The sequence below is a fragment of the Melanerpes formicivorus genome, unplaced genomic scaffold (assembly GCF_026170545.1).
Source record: "Melanerpes formicivorus ecotype bairdi unplaced genomic scaffold, bMelFor1.0.p_v2 SCAF_6, whole genome shotgun sequence".
NCBI classification, from domain to species: domain Eukaryota; kingdom Metazoa; phylum Chordata; class Aves; order Piciformes; family Picidae; genus Melanerpes; species Melanerpes formicivorus.
In genome coordinates, this window is record NW_027142358.1 from 23,248,131 (window position 1) to 23,266,325 (window position 18,195).

Below are 18,195 nucleotides of genomic sequence, written 5' to 3' on the forward strand. Positions count from 1 at the left end.
CCGTTCCCGGGCAAAAACGATAGATAAATAAATGAAGGGCGAGTCGGTCGCCCTCACAGAGCCGCCGGGGCGATCGGCTGGGCCCGCTGGTCGTGGGGGGGGGGGCGTACATGCGGACAGCCCCGCGTCCCTCCGCACCGCTCCGCGCAGGGCGCAGCGGTGGGAGCGCGGCGGCCCCGCCGGGCGCGCGCGGGGACGAGCAGCGCCCCTCGCGCCGCAGGAAATGGTCTTTATATTAGACATATACAGGCAGGTCCTGTCAGATCCGCAGCGAGCCCGCAAGCCTTTTTGGGACCCAAAAATCGCTGGGCGCCGCGGGAAACTCAGCCGCCGTTCCGCCGCCCTCTCGCCATCCACCTGAGGCGCGCTGCCAGCCCGCGGCATTTTTGCCGGTCCGGGTCGGGCGTCTAGGGGCCGGCCGGCGTCGGGCAGCGGCGTCGGCGGGGCGCGGCGGGGCGTCGGCGAGGGGGTCGAGTAGGGGGCGGACGGCAGCGGGGGCGTCGCCGGCGCGGTGGGGCCGGGGGGCGGTGGCGGCGGCAGGGCGGCGCGGTGGCGGCGGCGGCGGGGGTCGGCAGGCGGCGGGGCTGGCTTTTCCCTGCCAGGACCTGCCGAGCTCCATTCACGCCAACAAGTTTGGGAGAATGTTGAGTTCAATCGCGCCGGAGCCGCGATGGAGCGCAGCGCACTGCAGGTACCGCGCCGCCCCGCGCCCGCGCCCCGCCCCGCCGCCGCGGAGCCTCCGCGCCGCTGCGCGCCCCCTCCCCTCCCCGCCGCACACACCTCCCCCCCTCCCGCCCTCCGCTCCCTCCTGCCCGCCCTCCGCCCGCCCTCCCTCCTCCTGCGCGGCGCTGCGCGGCGCGGCGCGGAGCCGGCGCTGATGCCGCTGCCGTGTTGTTGTTCCCCGCAGTGGGTCGGCGCCCCGTGCGGCTCGCACGGCCCCTACGTCTTCTACAGGGCGTTCCGCTTCCAGCACCGCGGCGGCGGCCGGGCGCGGGTCCTCTCCCTCGGCGACTTCTTCTTCGTGCGGTGCCGTGCGGAGGAGCCCGCCTGCATCGCGGAGCTTCAGCTGCTCTGGGAAGAGCGCACCAGCCGGCAACTTCTCTCCAGCGCCAAACTTTATTTTCTCCCCGAGGACACCCCCCAGGGCAGGACCAGTGACCATGGCGAGGTGGTAAACGCAGCGCCGGCACCCCACCTCCGCGTCCCCCCCCTTACCCCCCCCCTCCCCCCGCGCTCATCCCCACCTGCATGTCCGGGTTCAGCTACCCCCCCTCCCGGTACTACCCCCACTCCTCCTCCCCGCGTCCCCCTCCTGCTGTGCGTGGCGGGGCAGCGCGGAGGGGCCGCGCCGTCGGGGCGCTCCAGTGCGCGCTGCCCAGGAACTTGGGAGGGCGGATGGTGTCGGGGTACGGGCGCCCCGGGCCCGACTGGCAGCAGAGTGTGTGCGGGGCTCGCCCTGCCCATCTCCTGCTTCGTCAACAAAAAAATTCCCAAAACACACAAAAAGAGTTAAAAAAATCCCAACAAAACACATGGAGGGGGTCGATATTGTTCGGGGCTTTTTTTTTAGTATTCGATATGTTTAAGAGGGCGGAAATTACGAAATGGAGGCTGAGGGAGATCAAAAGCTATAGAGCTGGCAGGGACGTGTTGAATAAAGTGATAAATGACAGGTACGGGAATAATACATTCAAATAACTTGCAGATATGCCTGGGCGTATTTGGGAGCCGCCGGGTCGGCGGCGCGGACACGCTGCGCACCGGCACCCACCGCCGGTATCCAGCGTCGGCACCCACCGCGGCCCCGCGCCTGCTCCACACCGCCGGCATGGGGCTGTTCAGGGTGCGCCCCCCGCCGCATCCCCGCCCCGAGCCGCGTCCCCCGCCCCGTCTCCGCTCCTTCCCGTTATTTGCTTTTCTAATGTATTGATTCAGCAGGGTCCGTGGTGTGGGGAGGGGGAGGGATGAGGTACCCAGGAAGAGCTGCGGAGATGGACCGCGAGAGGGGCTTGAAGCCAGGCAGGAGGGGTACGAGATGTATTTGGGGAACTTCTGCTGGAGATGCTGGCAGGGCGTGGGTACAGTAAGGGTCTGATGCCCGCAGGAGCTGTTGTCGGGAGCACGCGTGGCTGGCTGTAGGTGCCCACGTAGCCGTGTGCCCGTATACATGCATACGCAGTCCAAATGCATTTCAGAGGCACCTCCGCTCGCTGGCACCTCTTCCCTTTAATTTTCTGTGCGTGCCGCCGAGATAAGGGAGCCTTTTCCTAAGAATCAGGGAGATGACAGTGAGCAATGGATGCTCTGAAATTGCCCGTGGTGACTATTTAAAACTATGCTGCTGTGTGTCTCGTGTGTGTGCGTGTGTGTAAAATGGAAGATATTTGGAAGGGAGGGGGTGGGGAAAGGGACACAAATCATTTTAATACGCCTTAATGATCAGCTCATGTTACTGTGGTAGGAACATCAGAGAAAATTAATCCTACCATTACGAGTAAAGCACTGCTCTAGTAGGAGAGTTCTCAGCTGCATGCACCTTCCTAATAATATGCACAATTTTATTTATTTTTACATGCAAACACCGCTAGTAATTAGCCGTGTGATTATACTTGTGCATTTCATTGGGGCTTTAACTGATGTCATTCTGCATTATTCAACCATATGAAAACAATTTTCAATTAAGATAATGGCACGCCTTGAAATTATGCAAATGCTGGCTGTATTGTGTAGAATAATTATGACAAATGTAAAGCAGGTAAAAAGTTTCCTAATGCAGTTGTGTTTTACACCCCGGTGATGTCATTTCCCCTCTGGCCTAAGTTAGTCATTCATTAGCAGAGTAGCAGCAGCAGCAGCAACAGCAACGGCTCTGAGTGATACTTCTCTGGCAGGGAGCCTACAGAAACCGGCACTGAGAGCCAGGGCCTAGAGAGGGCAACATAACACTCCCATTAAGAAATGTACTTTGTTTTCTCTTACTCCATTAACTTGTTTATAGACATCGGAATGATTTTTTATTATCGATTTTTAATAGTTTGGAGCAATCTGTATTGTGCTCAGGGACGTACCAGCAGCTGAGAGACAAAGGGCTGGGTGCTGTCTGGTGCTTCATGAAGGGCTGTCTGGGTGGGGGTCACCAGCTTCATCGGTGTGTGGGGCAGCTGTTTCACCTGATCACCTCCTGTTGTAGTTCATTGAGTAAGTGATATCCGCACCTGTCCCAAAAGCAGTGGCAGGGCCACCTCTGGGGTCACAAGGCTTCCTAACTCCAAACTACACTCCTTCTGTGGGACAAGGTGCAGTTCTCAAGTCAGAGGTGTCTTATAGCCATCAGGTAAATACCCCTAGTGGTATGGGACTGCGGAGAGGCTAAACCACCTTGTCATACATTCAGAGGGTGGGGGGTGTATGTGTGTGTGAAGTGAGATGGTGCCTAAAATGTGTATTGCAGACCTGCTGTGTTAAAGGCAAAGGGTGATGGGGGTGCTCACTGTCAGTGATGTTGTTGGTGAGGGGCGCGAGTCAGGGAATCTCAGGATTGTGACTGAGCCCACCAGAGATATAGGCATGGTTGCTGGCACCTACCTATGCTAGCGGCATGATTAACAGAAGCAGCTTGCTGCTTGTTTTCTGTAGAGCAGTATTGACACTATGACAATATTCAGCTAGTGGCTGGGAGAAGATGAGAAGCAAGGAGGTATGTAAGGCTTTTATTAGTCAGAAATTTCTGATGGCGTATTTTATCTGATTGCCAAATGTTTGAGCTAATCAGAGATAAGTGTAAATATAAGTCTTTTTATAGCTAGCTGAATTCATCATCCAGATTTAGACTGCTGCTAAAATTTCATGTTTCCATATGCTGATGCCCAGATGCAGCAAAGTGTTCAAGTCCAGGTTCCACCAGGGTACCCCTCCCTCCTGCCCAAGGCTCAGCAGCCCCCTAAGCACAGCAGAGAAGCTTTCTTCTAACCCCCAATATGCCACAAGAAGGCAGCTGGAGATTGCTTCCTGGAGAGCCTCAGTGGATGGCAAACATAGGATGGGTCACACACTGCAGGTATGAGCTCTCCTGGCACCAGTGCTCATTGCATCCCAGAGTGACGTCCATGGAAAGGTTGGGAGCAGCTCCAGCATCATGCATGAGCCAGGGGTCTTGCTAGACAGGAGCAGTGGAGGCCTTTTTGTGGGAGCAGTGTTACCATTGGGGATGCTGTTAGGCAAGCTAGAAGAGTTTTGCTCTACTCCACTGAAAACTTCACTGCTGCTTCTAAAGCTCAGGAACTGCCTCTAAGATTACCACTGAACCCAAATAGTGCAGCAGGTGAAGCACTGGTCAGAGTGGGAGCAGATTTCACCCCATTCCCTCCAGGGGGAAAAAGTGGCTGCCCTCCATTCTTGGAAGGGCCACCACCAAGGAAGACACTGCATTGCCCCAGGCTTCTCAGCTGCTCATGGACCACTGCGTTTCCCTGTGTCACCTCCTGCACAGGATGGGAAGACCTCCATGACAGCGGGCACCTCATGCAGGGCTTGGAGGAGGATGCTTTGTGGGTCTACAAAGGTCCAGATTGAGTGGCTGTGAGGCTGTGCTTCATGGGGCATCTGTGAAAAGCAGTCCCCAGCTTTTCCAGCACCTGATTGTGAGAAGTAGTTGCCAGTTATCTGCTGGCAGAAAGCCCCTGCCCCATGCCCTAGACCTTTGGCAATCTGGGAGCATGAGGTGGGCTCAATCCCTGAATCCTGCAGCTCATGGGGGTCCTGGCCAAACCTTCCTCCAGCTCATTTATTGCTCTCTGCTCCAAGGGGTGATGTGGGGCTATGGAATGGCTGACCTTCGCAGAAGCAGCTCTAAAGCAAAATGCTTGTTAGTGCTTTGTATTTTCATGGTTTTAAAGGTGTTGGCATTAATTAGAGTGGCCTTAAAGATATATATCAAGGCTGTTGCTCATTAATTCCAGGGATGGTATTTGGTGTAATGTGTACAATTCCTGAAAACCCAAACAAGTAGCTAATTCATTTTGCGTGGTATGACATCCCTGCATTGCCCTGCCTCGTGGTGAGCACTGCTTCTGCTGAGGCTGGACTGTCAGTGGGGATCTGCCTTTGGTTCATTCATCAGCAGCTAAGTTTACTACGAACTCATGTTGATTTCATCTCTTCTCTCAAACTGGGCATCTGATGCAATGCTTTTCGCCTTGCAAATAATCCTTACTCATGCAAGTAATTTACATGAGTAAGCGTTGCTCATACAGAGGAGAGGAGAGAGCTAGTTTCCTGTAATTATTTCTCTAGCAGTATTTTGCATTTTCAGACTAATTGAGGGAAAGGAAAAAAAGTCTCTCCATAAATGTATGTCATTTGTAACTGCAGAAGAGATTCTTCCAGAAAGTTAAGGGAGGCAGTGTGCTTATTTTCTCTTTCTTTCAGGACAGATGCTCACAGCCTCCCTCGAAAGTTTAATTTGTTTCCGAGGGGCTGTCTATGTGTGGGGTCCTACCCCAGTGTGTAAAGGTAGAGTAGGCTGGCCCAAGCATGGTGCCTTACACTGCTGGTGCTTATTACCACCCCTACCTTGAAAAATGTGCTCCTCACTCTGCAAAGTGATTTTTTTTTCTTGAGAGACGTAAGAATCTGTGCAGTTGTACTGGAAATGAGAACAGCCCTGGTTTAGTCTCCACGGTGTGTGCCTTATGCTCGTATCTGTCAACACTGGCAATGACAACACGTTTCAAACATGCAGATTATGATTATTAAAGGGTGCTTTAAAAATCATGTTAATAGCATCAATCTCCAACGTACACTTGCTCAAATTAATTCAGCTTTGGAAATCAGGCACACTGTAATAGCAGTGTTAGAGGAATGGCATTTGTCATAAAATATCATGGTTTTGATAATTGCATATCCACTCTGTATATTTTTATCTCTTGCCACCAGTAGCATATGCTGGCAAAGGAAAGAGAGGACAATGATATTACTCAGACAAGCCACATGTTGCTAGCCATTAGCCAGCAATCTAGCATATCTGGTCACTTAAGGCAGATTCATCTTAAATTTTGTTTTAATTTATTTTTTTTTTCTCCCCTGCTGCTTCCCAGTGCATTCAGACTGTAAAATACACCCACTGCTCTCCAGAGTTGCTGTTCCCAGTCTGATCAGTGGCACTAAACATTAAACTCTTGTCTTTGGAGAATAATAGGCCTCACATGGTACACCCTCAAGCATGTTGAGATACTGTGCAGGCTGGAAAATAAAAATGTTCTAATTGTGTCTTTTAAATAAGCATAGGAGTGAATTAATTAGACTATATTTTGTCTTTAGTTGCTTAGTTACACAATAGTATTCCTAAGCACAAGTAAGATAAATTGGCTCTTTTTGTGCTGCTTGTCCCTTAATCATAATTACTGTATTGCTCAGGAGAGTAACGCATACATAGATTTTGCATTTTTAATAATATTCAAACAATATGCGAATGATATAGAAAGTATGTTCTGATTCAAGTTCTTCTAGGCTTTTATTCGGGAAGTTCTCCTGCTAGGGGAGCAATATTTGCATTAGTTGCTCAGAGATGTAGTTCTGGGAAAAACATAATTGAAATATTCTTGCAATGCTTGTTCTGGCCCTTTCATTCGCATTCAAAATAACAATGCCTTAAGTCTCTGAACAGTCATCCACTCTTGATTTAAGAGCTTTTTTTTTCTTTGTGTGTGTGTTTGTGCATGTGCAGTGTGGGTTCACACCCAGCTTTAACCCTGCAGAGCCTAGACGCTTGCATGATTCACAGTGTCATATCAAGTTGAGCTTTTTATTTTGTAGCTAAAATGCAGTCAGAAGGTCAGATGAACATCGGCATTTTATGGCATTAATCCAGTGACCTTAATGCTTGGCAGACGTCCATGTTTCTGTGTGAAGGTGCCAGGGTTATAGATAATAAAAAGAGTTTGTTTTCATTTTCTGGATATTTTAATCTTTCTTTGCAAAACACAGCCTCGGGTTTGGGGGGCTTTGGGCTGCTCCTGGGGGCCAAAACTTTAATGTCTTCCTGGTTGTTGAGCATTAGCTGCTAATGATGGGCAGATTGATACAGATACTGAACAATGGAAGGTTCTGGCGAGAAACCCCCTAGACATGCTCAGTGGATGTATGTGAAAATTGGCTCCATTGTTCTGCTGTATGAAAAGCAAGTAAATTATTTACAGATATTTGCTAATTAAAGCACATATTGTTTTACCAGCACAATAGAACACAATATAACAAAAGACAAAAGAATAAGCTTGCATAATTTAAACCTGCTAATGCAATGTAGTCCTTGTTAAGAAAAATATAATTATGTAATCTACGAGGAAAGCTTTCTGTACTGTAACTGTAGTAGGCAAAATTAGGAATGAATTGCTTGTCAACTTGCCTAAACTAAAACAGCTCTTTGAGATCTGTGAGCTATCTGACGGGAAAACATTTTGACTGAAGCCTATTTTCTCTTTGGTCAGAACTTCTATCTGCAGTGACAGATACAAATTCAATTTGAACCCCTGCTCAGGATTGGGAAGAGGGAATAAAAATCACCCTAGAAATAAAGGAGGAGCATCACAGTAGAAATGCCGAGTCTAGCTGCCCACAGCCATCCCTCTGTGTGCTCCATCTCCACCCAAGTTGTGGCCCAGATGTACCAGAATCCAACAGAGCATCCTACAAAGACACAGTGCTGTCTTGCCCTAGGACATTTTGCTTGTCTCACTTTGGAAAATACTGAGTCATGCAGAAAAAGCTGCTTGCTAATACAAGGGAAAGAGAATACCATAGGACTTCACGTGCTTCACCTGTGTCCTTTATCTTAGCCTCTTCTTTAGGGTTTTGGACCCTGGCAGACGGCATGGATATGTTGGGATGTAGAGTTTCAGACAGCTCTGTGTGGCTGTGCTTAGACTAGGGAAATACCTGTCACCTGAATTTAACAAGATCGTTATAGCCCTTTAAAGTAATTAGCAAAGGATTACCAGATGAAAGGTTCTGCTTTGGCCTCTTCCAAATTCTCCTGTGTGCCAGGTGAGCTCGTAAGCTGCTTGTGTTTCCATTCTCCTCAAAAGTTCATGGGTGGAGAGCAGGGGTCTTTGCAGGTCCTTGCCAGACTGGCGTCTGTGGGGAATGTCACAGACTCAAACCCAGCAGACAGTTCTGCTCCATGCATCCTTCAGGACGCTGCTGTCTGTCTTGAGCTAGGGGATTCCTGAGGAGATGGCACAAAACGGGGCAATCAGGGCAGGGAAAGGAGTTGGAAAGGTTGGACATGATGATCTTTGAGGTCTCTTCCAACCTTGGTGATACTGTGATACTGTGAAAAGCTGCCCCTGCTTGTGCCAAGTGCTGAAGTGTTTTGCGAAGCTTTCCTGTCCGTTGGTGACAGTGTTTTAGCTGATCTGCGATCCTGCAGTTTTAAAAACCCTTGTGTACTTCCAGCCTACAGCAGGTGGAAGGGAGACAGGACCTTCTTACAGTAGAGGAAGTCTCTGGGAGCAAAGCAGTCCTGTGCAAACTTTCATTGCCCCGTTAGAGCTAAATAAGGTCCTTGGAAGAAAGCTTGAATCGAAGTGCTGCTTTGTAGGAAATGAGTCGGAAGATTTGGGTTCAGGTTCCTGAGTGGCTTCTGCCAAGCGAGTTAGGGATGAATTGAGATTACTTGGTTTCCACCAGTGTCCTAAAGCATTGGTAGCATCTGTATGGCAGAGAAGATCTTATAACTGTAGATTCTACTAACAGGTTGGTTTAGTTTGACAGTGCTATGAAGTATGGGTGACAACGCTTTGCTCAAACACTCAGGTAAATGCATTGCTACAGAAGAGGTGTTTATTAGAAATAAGTTCCCTCCTTCCTTTCTCTGCCTCCACAGCACAACCTTCTGTGCCTCAAAGGGATCTAGAGCAGAGAAGCAGATTCCTGGGGTGAGAATGGCATTGTTACTGTGCAAAGTATGGGAAGGTTCTTTTCATCTATATCATAAAAAATAAAAAACACAGAGAATGTAAAAAAAGCCCAGAGTAATAGAGGCCTTTATGCTCAAATGAAATATGCAGTGCTGTTATCCTTGGTGAATGCAGTCCACAAGAGTTGCACAGTATTTTTTGCTCCCCTGGATGAATGTTTTCATCAGCAGTGTGCTAGGTTGTATAATAGGCATCCCCAGCTATCGACCGTGCTGAAGGTTTCAGTAAAAAGGCTTGAAGATGTTTTGTAATGTTTTTTAATGCAAATCACACTGATCAGATAAATGGCAAGCAGTGTCTCCTGTAATTATCAGCAAGAGTTTTTACACTGTGTCTCCTGTTTCTCTCTAGGCCATGTATTTGATGTTAGGAGACAGCCAAGCAGGTGTTCAACTCACTCGTGCCCTCCAGAATTCCTTAAATGACCTCTGGAAGCACTGGAGTGAAAACAGTCACAGGATGTCAAAATTTTGAGCTATCTCAGTCGCCGTAATTCTTTTAAGGCTGCCTGGACATCTTTAAAATATAAATCCTTCCTAGTTACTGGCAATGAGTGAGGAGTTGTGACGTACTGTATGCACACATGCAATCAAGATGTACAACCTCCAAGTGCTGCCATGTGACTCTCTGCCTTGTAAGAGTTAATATTTCTTCTAAAAAAATAATTATCTGCTTTAAACTATTATAACTACCTGACCGCTTTCCTTGATTGTAAGTATTTCAACCATCTGCTGAGTCAGGCAATATAGCATTCTGTGCTTTTGGAAGGCTATGATGGTTGCTTAGACAACAGTGACATAATATTTAAGCATAATGGCTCTCGAGGAGATACTGTCCCGTTCTCCCTGGATGACTTCTCTGAATATGCAAATCAAATACACTCTTAAAAATATAACAGGGGTGAGGATGGTTTGTATCACCAGCTTTCTGAATCTTCTCCCCATAGGTGAAGTTATACTTTCTTTAGGAGTCTTGTAAGAGGCATTAAATTATAGGCTGACTAGATACCCACTTTTATAGAAACAGAAGAAAAGCTGCCTCTTTTTATAGACAGTGCTTATTTCGAGATTTAGACAACTTTGTGGCTGAGAAAATCGTTGCCATTGGTCGGTCAGCATCCAAAAAGGCCCATCCAAAATAAATCTCATTCCTGAATGGAGCTGAAATCTGCTGGCTCTTTCCTCCTTCAAACCTCATCTTCCTGTAGTAGGAAAAAACCTGCAATTAAAGATTTAACTATGCAATGGATACCTCATAAACATATCACTTCAGATCACAGCTAATACACGATGAGTTGATTTTTGTGTAGATATGTATATGCACTGTATGTGACGTGGGTGGTTTTTCATGTTTACACAGATATAATTATGAATGACATGAAGGTTATACAGCAGTTTTCTTTAATCTTCTGAAAGTTTGTTAGTCATGTGTCACCATGTACCTGTGTTTTATTTATTCAACATCTGTATTCCTTTGCCGTCTCGCTGAAAGGATTTCTCCAGAAGGGCTGTGGCAGTAGGTGCGCAGCAGTTGATGCTGAATGGCTATGTGGGCTCACCTGGCTGGCAAAGCCCTGCAGGGCCCAAAGCAACTTTCGTAGCAACAGAGGGCTGCAAGACATTTTTGCTTAACAAAAAAGGAGAGAGACCCTTTTATAACCTGCTGCTCCAGAAAAACTAATTAAAAAAGCCCCACAACTCATAGTTTGGGTCTGAGAACTTTAGAAAAGTTGCTTAAGAAGATGTGTGAAAGCTTGGCAAAGCACATCAAAATCCCAGAGCTGATGAAATAGTCTTGTGACCTCCGTTTGGGTCACATTGGGGCAGATGACCTCTTGTGTTAGCACACTGCCACAGTGTGGGGAAGAGGGTCTCTGTGGAAGCTGCCCATGGCTCAGACTGTTCAGAAAGGACACGTTGAAGTCAGGGTGAACGTTCGGGGTACACAGTCCCTAGCTGATGAGATTGGCATTAGCAATGGCACTTGGAGGAGGATGGTGTGCGGGGAGTTGGGGAGAACATGGCTGATTATCTTTGAATTGGACTCAAAACCATCAAGAGCAGTCATGGCGATCACTAGTGGTACAAGGGGAGGGCTCAAGGCAGTACAGGTGTGAAGGATGGCTGAACATGAGGTCTGTGGTGACAGGTTGGACTCGATGATCTTTGAGGTCTCGTCCAACCTTAGGAATACTGAAATACGGAAATACTGAAATACGGAAACACTGCTGGGTGCTGGAGAGGTGGTGATACCCAACCTTCCTCATGAGGGGCACATCCAATGGCCATCATCTCTGCAGGCCAAGCCTGACCTTGTCCCACCTCTTTCAGGGTGACCCCAAAGCCCCACAGTGGTGTTTTTAATGTTAGGAACAGCTCTGGCTTTTGGAGGAGTTGACAGCAGTGGAGCAGCAGTTAGAGCAGGTGCAGGATAGATGCTCTTGGCCCAGCAGCCGTGAAGTGGGTGCTGCCACTGTTTAGTGATGTGACAGGGACCAGCCTAGCAACCATGAGCAGGAGGCCTGTGGTCAGGTGCCCTCCTCAAGCAATCCCAGCCAATTTGAGACCAGGCCAACACCCTCAGGGACATGGCTGCTGCAGAGGTGACAAGGCAGACCACGAAGGGGGCATGACTTAGCACTGCCTGCACAGGGTGGTTTCAGCCTGTAACGTCTGTCACAAGACAGGTGACAGGCTCAATTGCTTTTATATTTTGTGTTCATGCACTCCACTTGCGTGCTCAAGCACTCTCTGGTGCCATTCTGGGTACCCTTTTGCAGCAGCTGTGTGCAGAGTCCTAGCGCCATTTTTCAAAAGGCTGAGGCAAGTGCATGATAGTCTTTCTGCAGGGTCTTCTGGCCCCTCATGTCAGTGTTGGGATGCTGAACACCATGTGTTTTCATGGCCATGGCCATGCCATTGCCACACGAAGCACGTGGGTGTGCTGTGCTCTCTCCTGCCCCCTGAAGCCCCCTTTCCTGTGCTCGTGCCTATCTGGTTCCCTGTTCATGGTGGCCTAGGCAGAGCCAATAAGTGCTCTGGCATTGCTTCACCCTTGTTACAGTAGAGTTTCTTTTCGTGTTGTTTTTTTCTTCCCCCCCCCTTTTTTTTTCCCTGTGTACACATCATGTGCGTGCATGTGAAGGTTGTATTCTCAAAAACAAGTTTATTCATTGATGATGTAATAGTGATTGTACTTTTCTTTTGGTTAATAAATTGTCTGTGCAGCTTACTTTGTATACCAGCCAAAATTAGTCATACCAGTTCTTGGAAAGGATATGAAGAAACTAGTAATTGAAATCATAATCATTTGATCATGAGAGCTATTTGGAAAAGAATATTTTAACCAAAACCACGTCTGATCTCCAAGTCAGGGTTTTTTTTTAAACTGCTGCTAAATAGATTTCTCTAGTGTCAAATACTAGAAATTGTGTAGTAGCTGGTGCTGGTATTCAATATCCTGAAAGAGGACTTCATCCAGAAATTGCTGAGACTGTTTGCAGGCAGGCTGATATTTATATATATGTTTTTTCTTTTTTTCTACCCTAACATTTAATAATCACCATGCAATAGCTATAAAATGCATAGCAACTGCAGCTTTTTTATTTCAAGTGGATGGTGTAATGAAATTGGGTGAAACTATCCATTGAAATTGCACTTTGCAGTACCCAGTGCCCGTTTACAAAGTATTGACATTTGTCATAAACAGAGATTTAAAACATCACTGCTATTGTTTGTTGTTTGGTGGAAGCTCTTATGCTGTGCAGTGATAAAGGAAGATTTTATTGCGAGCTTACTTAACATATAAGCATGTCGTTCATTTCTGAGCAAATATTTGCTATTGCACTAAATGTAATGAAGGTGCTGCTTATAAAACAATTTTGTATTATATAAGCTGTTTTCCACTAGAGATACTTCAGGTTTTGTATTGTGTGTAGCTTATCAAAATAATGCACTTTTTTTTTTCCCTGCTGTTAAGCAGTATTTTATTTCCTGAGGAATGTTCAGTGGAAAAAAACCAACAACACACACAGAGAATCAATCATGCTTTTCTCTTTGTTTAATAACTCAAGGAATTTCTCTCCCCTTTGCAAATACTTGTATTTATTTGATGGAAAAACCAGATTCTGGTTTATTTATTTCAAGAAGCTGTAACCTTCCTTAGTGCTAGAAATGTGTGGTGTGCAAGGTGTGGTGCGCAGCCAGCTCTCGTTACAGCATAAATTATTTCTGCTGTTTTAAGTAAAAAAATCCGGAGGAGTATCTTGCCGTATATGTGTGTGTGTGTTTGTTTGTTTATTTTTTTAGAGGCTTTCTTGAGCCCTTGCCCACTGGAGTCAGCTATAAAACATTCTGCTTATTCATCATGACTGAGAGGAGTTGATTGTTTCCTGGAAGGATAAAATTCAGCAATTAGAGCTGTTTAATTCGAGTATATATTCTGGAGGCTAAACTAAGTTTAAGTGCTTTTCTTAGAACGTGTGTTTAAGAAGGGGGAAAAAAAAATTACAGTGCTGATCTTGAAAAAGGTTTTAAGAAACATGAGAACGTGCAAGTTCTTTTGGTGGGAAGCATGTAACATTTATGTAGTATTGCTTTTGGGATTACATCACAGTTTTATTTAATTTTTAGGACAAAAGTTAAATTCAATATTTGTATATAAGCCAAGGGAAAATGTACCATAAACACAGGAATTTTCTGGTGAGTCAGAGTTCCAAGAATCTGAGATTTACTTAGTCCATTTATTTCAGGTCTAGCTATAACCATTAGTCATCCAGACATGAATTTTTACATTTGTAGCTAATTGCACCTAAAAGACAAATTTTCCCTCAAGGCTTTGGGTTATACAGAATGTGATTTGGCAACCTGCATTTCAGATGCCTTTTAGGATCATTGCCCTGGTCCTAGAAATTGTCTTTAGATCATATATATTTGCTTTGAATAAACAACTAATATTAGGTGGCAGGAGGAACAAATTTAGTACTGGCTATTCTAACTGCTGACACCAAGGTAGACTTTCCTGAGGCGGGTGGCATTAGGGGCTTATCAGTTGTCATGGAGCCCCACATGACGTGTCGTATTCTCATTCTTCTTGCAGGATGAAGTTATTGCTGTTTCAGAGAAAGTTACTGTGAAGCTTGAGGACTTGGCAAGATGGGCACAGTCCGATTTCTCCAAGTGGAAGTGTGGTTTCCGGGCTGAGCCAGTCAAGCTGATGGATGTAGGGAAAAATGGGCAGAAGGAGGCTTTAATGAGATACAGGCAATCCACACTCAACAGTGGCTTGAACTTCAAAGACATCCTGAAGGAAAAAGCTGACCTTGGTGAGTATCCCTTACTTTCTTCTTTGGGGAGGGGCCTGTGGGTGAGCATCTTTCAAAGATGGATGAGCCCAGTCCTGCCAAGATGTCACCAAGGTATGTCTGTGCTTTGCTTTGGGCAGAGGTGTGGTGATGAAGTACCTGAGCTCAGTGGTGGCGAGCTCATTTCAGGCTTCTTCAAAGATTACTATGGGATAGGTCTGTGATACATGTCTGCTCTGTAGGCATGGCCCTGAGCACTAAGGCTCCAACCCTGAAGATGCATGCACAAGTAAGTGTTAAGGGCCCTCCCTGGGGCTCTTCAGGCCAGATGGGGTCAGAGCTGCGTGTTGTGGGGAGAGGAGCCTGATGCATCTTCCTAAGGCTTCCTTTGACAGGTATGGGAGAGTTATAGCTTTTCTGATGTCCCATCTTATGGAAGTGCACGGTTATCCCCTCCTTCTGGAGCTTGTCTTGTCTCCATGTAATCACCTTTGTTCAGAAGGGAGATGTTCCTTCCATAGCTTGCTGTACTCTTCCATTATGCAAGCTCCTAGCATAGGCTTCTGCAAGCATGCCACTGTTCTCTCAAGACAGACCTCTGGTTTCTAGCCCTGTCTGTTTCTAGGGAGGGAGATGGTAGCTCTGCTCTCAGGTGGCTTTGATGATCAGACAGTGACACATCCAAAGTCTGTGGTTGACACATCCAAAGTCTGTGGTGGAGCCCAAGGGGCAGTGGATCTCCTGTTGGTATATATGCCCATTTGTGGTGTTAGGACCTTGGATGTGTGATAACTGTCAGAGGGATGTTTCTCTGTTGTACCAAACTTTTAACAAATGTCTCAACTTCAAAGAGCATCAAGTTTAGGCCATAATGGGTGGAAAGTAAAGAACTTAAAAGGTGAAGCTGATGCATGTGAGGAAATGCTTTCTCACATATGTAAATAGGAGATGCAGGGCCAAGATCAGTTTTATAATGACGTTACTATGTTGGCATCAAAACCAAGTTACACTAAATTGAAGATCTGTCTTGGATTTATCTTCTGCATCTTGTTTTTCTGATCTTATCAAATGGTGCAGTGATTTTGTCAATCTCATATTTCACCATTAGATACATAGGTTGCAAGATTAAAGTATGATGGGAAGGTCTTATTTTTCATTACTTCTCCAGGAAAAAAACAACCCATGCATTTCTTTCTCTTTTCTTTTACTCTTCTGAGTGGTTTCTCCTGGTTCATAATTACATGCAGTAATTGTCTCTGCTATTGCCCTGGCATCTACTTTATGCAGTACGTTTATTTGCATTTGTTTGTTGTGTCAGAAGAACTTTTGTGTGTTAATGTTTTGTTGGTTTTGTTTTTAACAAACAAAAAAAACCCACCTTGTGGTAAGTTATGAAATTGTTATTATCTACCCTAGGAGCCAAAGAAAATTATCTTTAAGCCTAAAGCTTATAGTTGCATGTTAAGTCTTTGAAAGTAGGGGTTATACTGAAAATGCTTGTGGAATGCAAACTATATGGTATAATTTTGATAACCCACATTCTGATGTTGCTCATTTTCAGTTGGTGGCTCTGGCTTTGTTGTTGGGTCTTTTTTTTTCCCCACTTAAAAACAGTATTTTGACTAATGTTTGGTTATCATTGCATTTTTCTTCATTATGACTGGTTGACAGGGCTGAAACCAAAGGTTCAAGAAGCTGAGTAGGCACGTTGATACAGACCACTGATCTAGCCTTGGAAAGGCAACCAATGAAGTACCTTAAATCTAGTACTAGGATGATTCATTCACCATTTGAAAGACCCAAGAATTTAAGCATATTTTGCTTCCTGGATCTGAGAAAAACTCAGAAAAAACATGATCTTCATTGCTTATGAAGCAGACCTATTTGGTTGTGTCATGTAGACAACCCATGAGCTCTGCTGTTTGGCTTAACTATGGAATGGAGGTTTAACACCTACCAGGTGAAGAAGATTTACTTCTTTCATTCTGAGTGGTTGGTCAAGTTGGCATTGCGCTCTGGCAATCGTCATCTCCCTAGCTGTAGGCAAAGAAATGTGAGCTGCTGGTGTGTATCTGCTGTCAAAATGGCAGGTTTACTGCCTGTTCTGACATGTGCCCACAGACCTTTTCCAATACTCAGCATCACGCCAACAGAGCAATGGTCAGCTGCAGTGATCAAAGATTTATTAGCAATAACTTTTGCAGTAGGTCTCCAGCACAATGGGATGGGGTTGTAAACTGTGAGGGAGTGCAGTGCACTGTCATGCAAAGGTGTCTCTGGTGAGAGCATGAGCACAGCTATATTAGCAAGGCTAATCATTCAAAATGGAGAGGCGATCTGCTGCACATTCACCATTTCAAACACCACAGTGCAGTTCCTGTCCTAATCAGGATGGAGATGTTTCACAGAGGGCTTCCTCACTGGGCAGAGTGAGGCAGCTGTGATGGTGCAGACTACTTTGACAGAACTTGGATCTGAAGGGAGCAAAGCCCTTCTTGTACTAGTTTGGCAGGCAATGCATGAGTCTATAGTAATGCCCATGTTTAACCCTAGCTGTAGACAAGGAATTTGCTAAACCAGGTGTTGAAATAGCCTGGATAAGCAAAGTGATCTTCTGGACCCCTTTTTTCCTATGAAACAGCATGTTTCCATTACAGAGAAATCCCATAAAAGTGAGTAGATTCTGAGATTTTTCCTATTAGATGTTTTTGAACTGAGCTGTAGAAGGCAATAGAAAATCATATCCCTACCAGAGAGATAAAAAAAAAAAACTTTATAGAAGAAAGTCAGTTTTCTCACACTATGCAGGAGCGGTGAAGGGTGAAATAACCCGGATGAAATGAAAACATGGCTGATGCAGAACCACAGAAGTGGCACAGCACAAGCATATTGAATTGAACACATTGCTGCTGGGAGCAGGGCCCCTGTGTGAGCAGCATATACCCTGTGCCATATACTCGGTGGCACTTGCTTAGCCCAAACTAATGTGACTTCTGGTTAATCCACAACCCAGAGAAATCAGGCACCTCTAACTGAAAGTTGACCCTAATTCAAATTCGGTAGCTCTGTCTCTTTCATTCTTTCTCCTCTCTTTTTTTTTCCCCCTTCTCTCTCTCTTTCTTTTTCCTTATTTCTTCTTTTCTCTTTTTCTTCTCTCTTGCCTTTCTTTTCTGCAGAAACTGGGTTTAGTTCTGTAAAACACCATTGCTTTTATCACTAGTGAATTATGCAGAACTTCTCCTTAGGACTGTATTAAATAACAGATCCAGGAACGGCATTTTTTTGTGTGTGTGAGCCTCAAGATTTCAGCCTGAAAAATGTTTTTTAAGAATTACTTCTTTCTGCCTCTTGAGATATTTATGTCATACGCTCTGTCCCTTTCTACAAATATGTCAATATTGAACGCTAGCAGTTTGTGTCTTAAGACTATTTATAGCTTTCTGAATATCTCTCTCAAATGTTGAGGAAAAATAAAGAATAACAACAATGCAGCGTGTAAAAATAGAGTTGCTCAGGAATGTATTATTCATAATGAACATGAGAACCTGTTTTTCCAGAAGAATTGGTCTGATTAAATCATTCACGACTAAGGCCGCTAGTTGTTTTATTTTGGTTTTTGGAATTATTCAGGGGATTTTTCTTTGTAATAAATGGACTCCTACACCCTTATTTGGTAAACTAGTGGGAAGTCACCAGATGAGGAATTATTTCATTTGACAAAATTTTTAGCGACTAAGCAGTGTAAACACTCTCAGTTAAATATGGCAAAGTTGTGTGTTTGTATTCCTCAGGCTATAGTTTGGAAAAAAATTCAAATTATTTTATATAACACTGCTTCTTACAGACTTCCTTTAAGTGAAGTATGAAAGCTGCAGTGTAAGCTTTATTGGCCTATAAATATGTCATTATAGTTGGACT

At 45.6% G+C, this 18,195-nt stretch overlaps 1 protein-coding gene across 5 annotated transcripts in view; it reads left to right on the forward strand.

Moving 5' to 3' along the window:
- The first annotated feature begins 593 nt into the window (after positions 1–593).
- ARID5B (AT-rich interaction domain 5B) overlaps positions 594–18,195 on the forward strand; it is a 118,966-nt gene continuing 101,364 nt past the window's right edge. The window contains exons 1-3 of one of the 5 annotated variants that reach the window (XM_068140098.1): positions 594–691; positions 908–1,171; positions 14,073–14,298. In XM_068140098.1, the coding sequence (XP_067996199.1) occupies positions 671–691; positions 908–1,171; positions 14,073–14,298 (511 nt within the window). In that variant the 5' untranslated portion in view covers positions 594–670. Of the gene's footprint in view, positions 692–871; positions 1,172–14,072; positions 14,299–18,195 lie in introns of those variants that run through there. The other 4 variants (XM_068140099.1, XM_068140101.1, XM_068140096.1 and 1 more) reach the window with 4 other exon arrangements.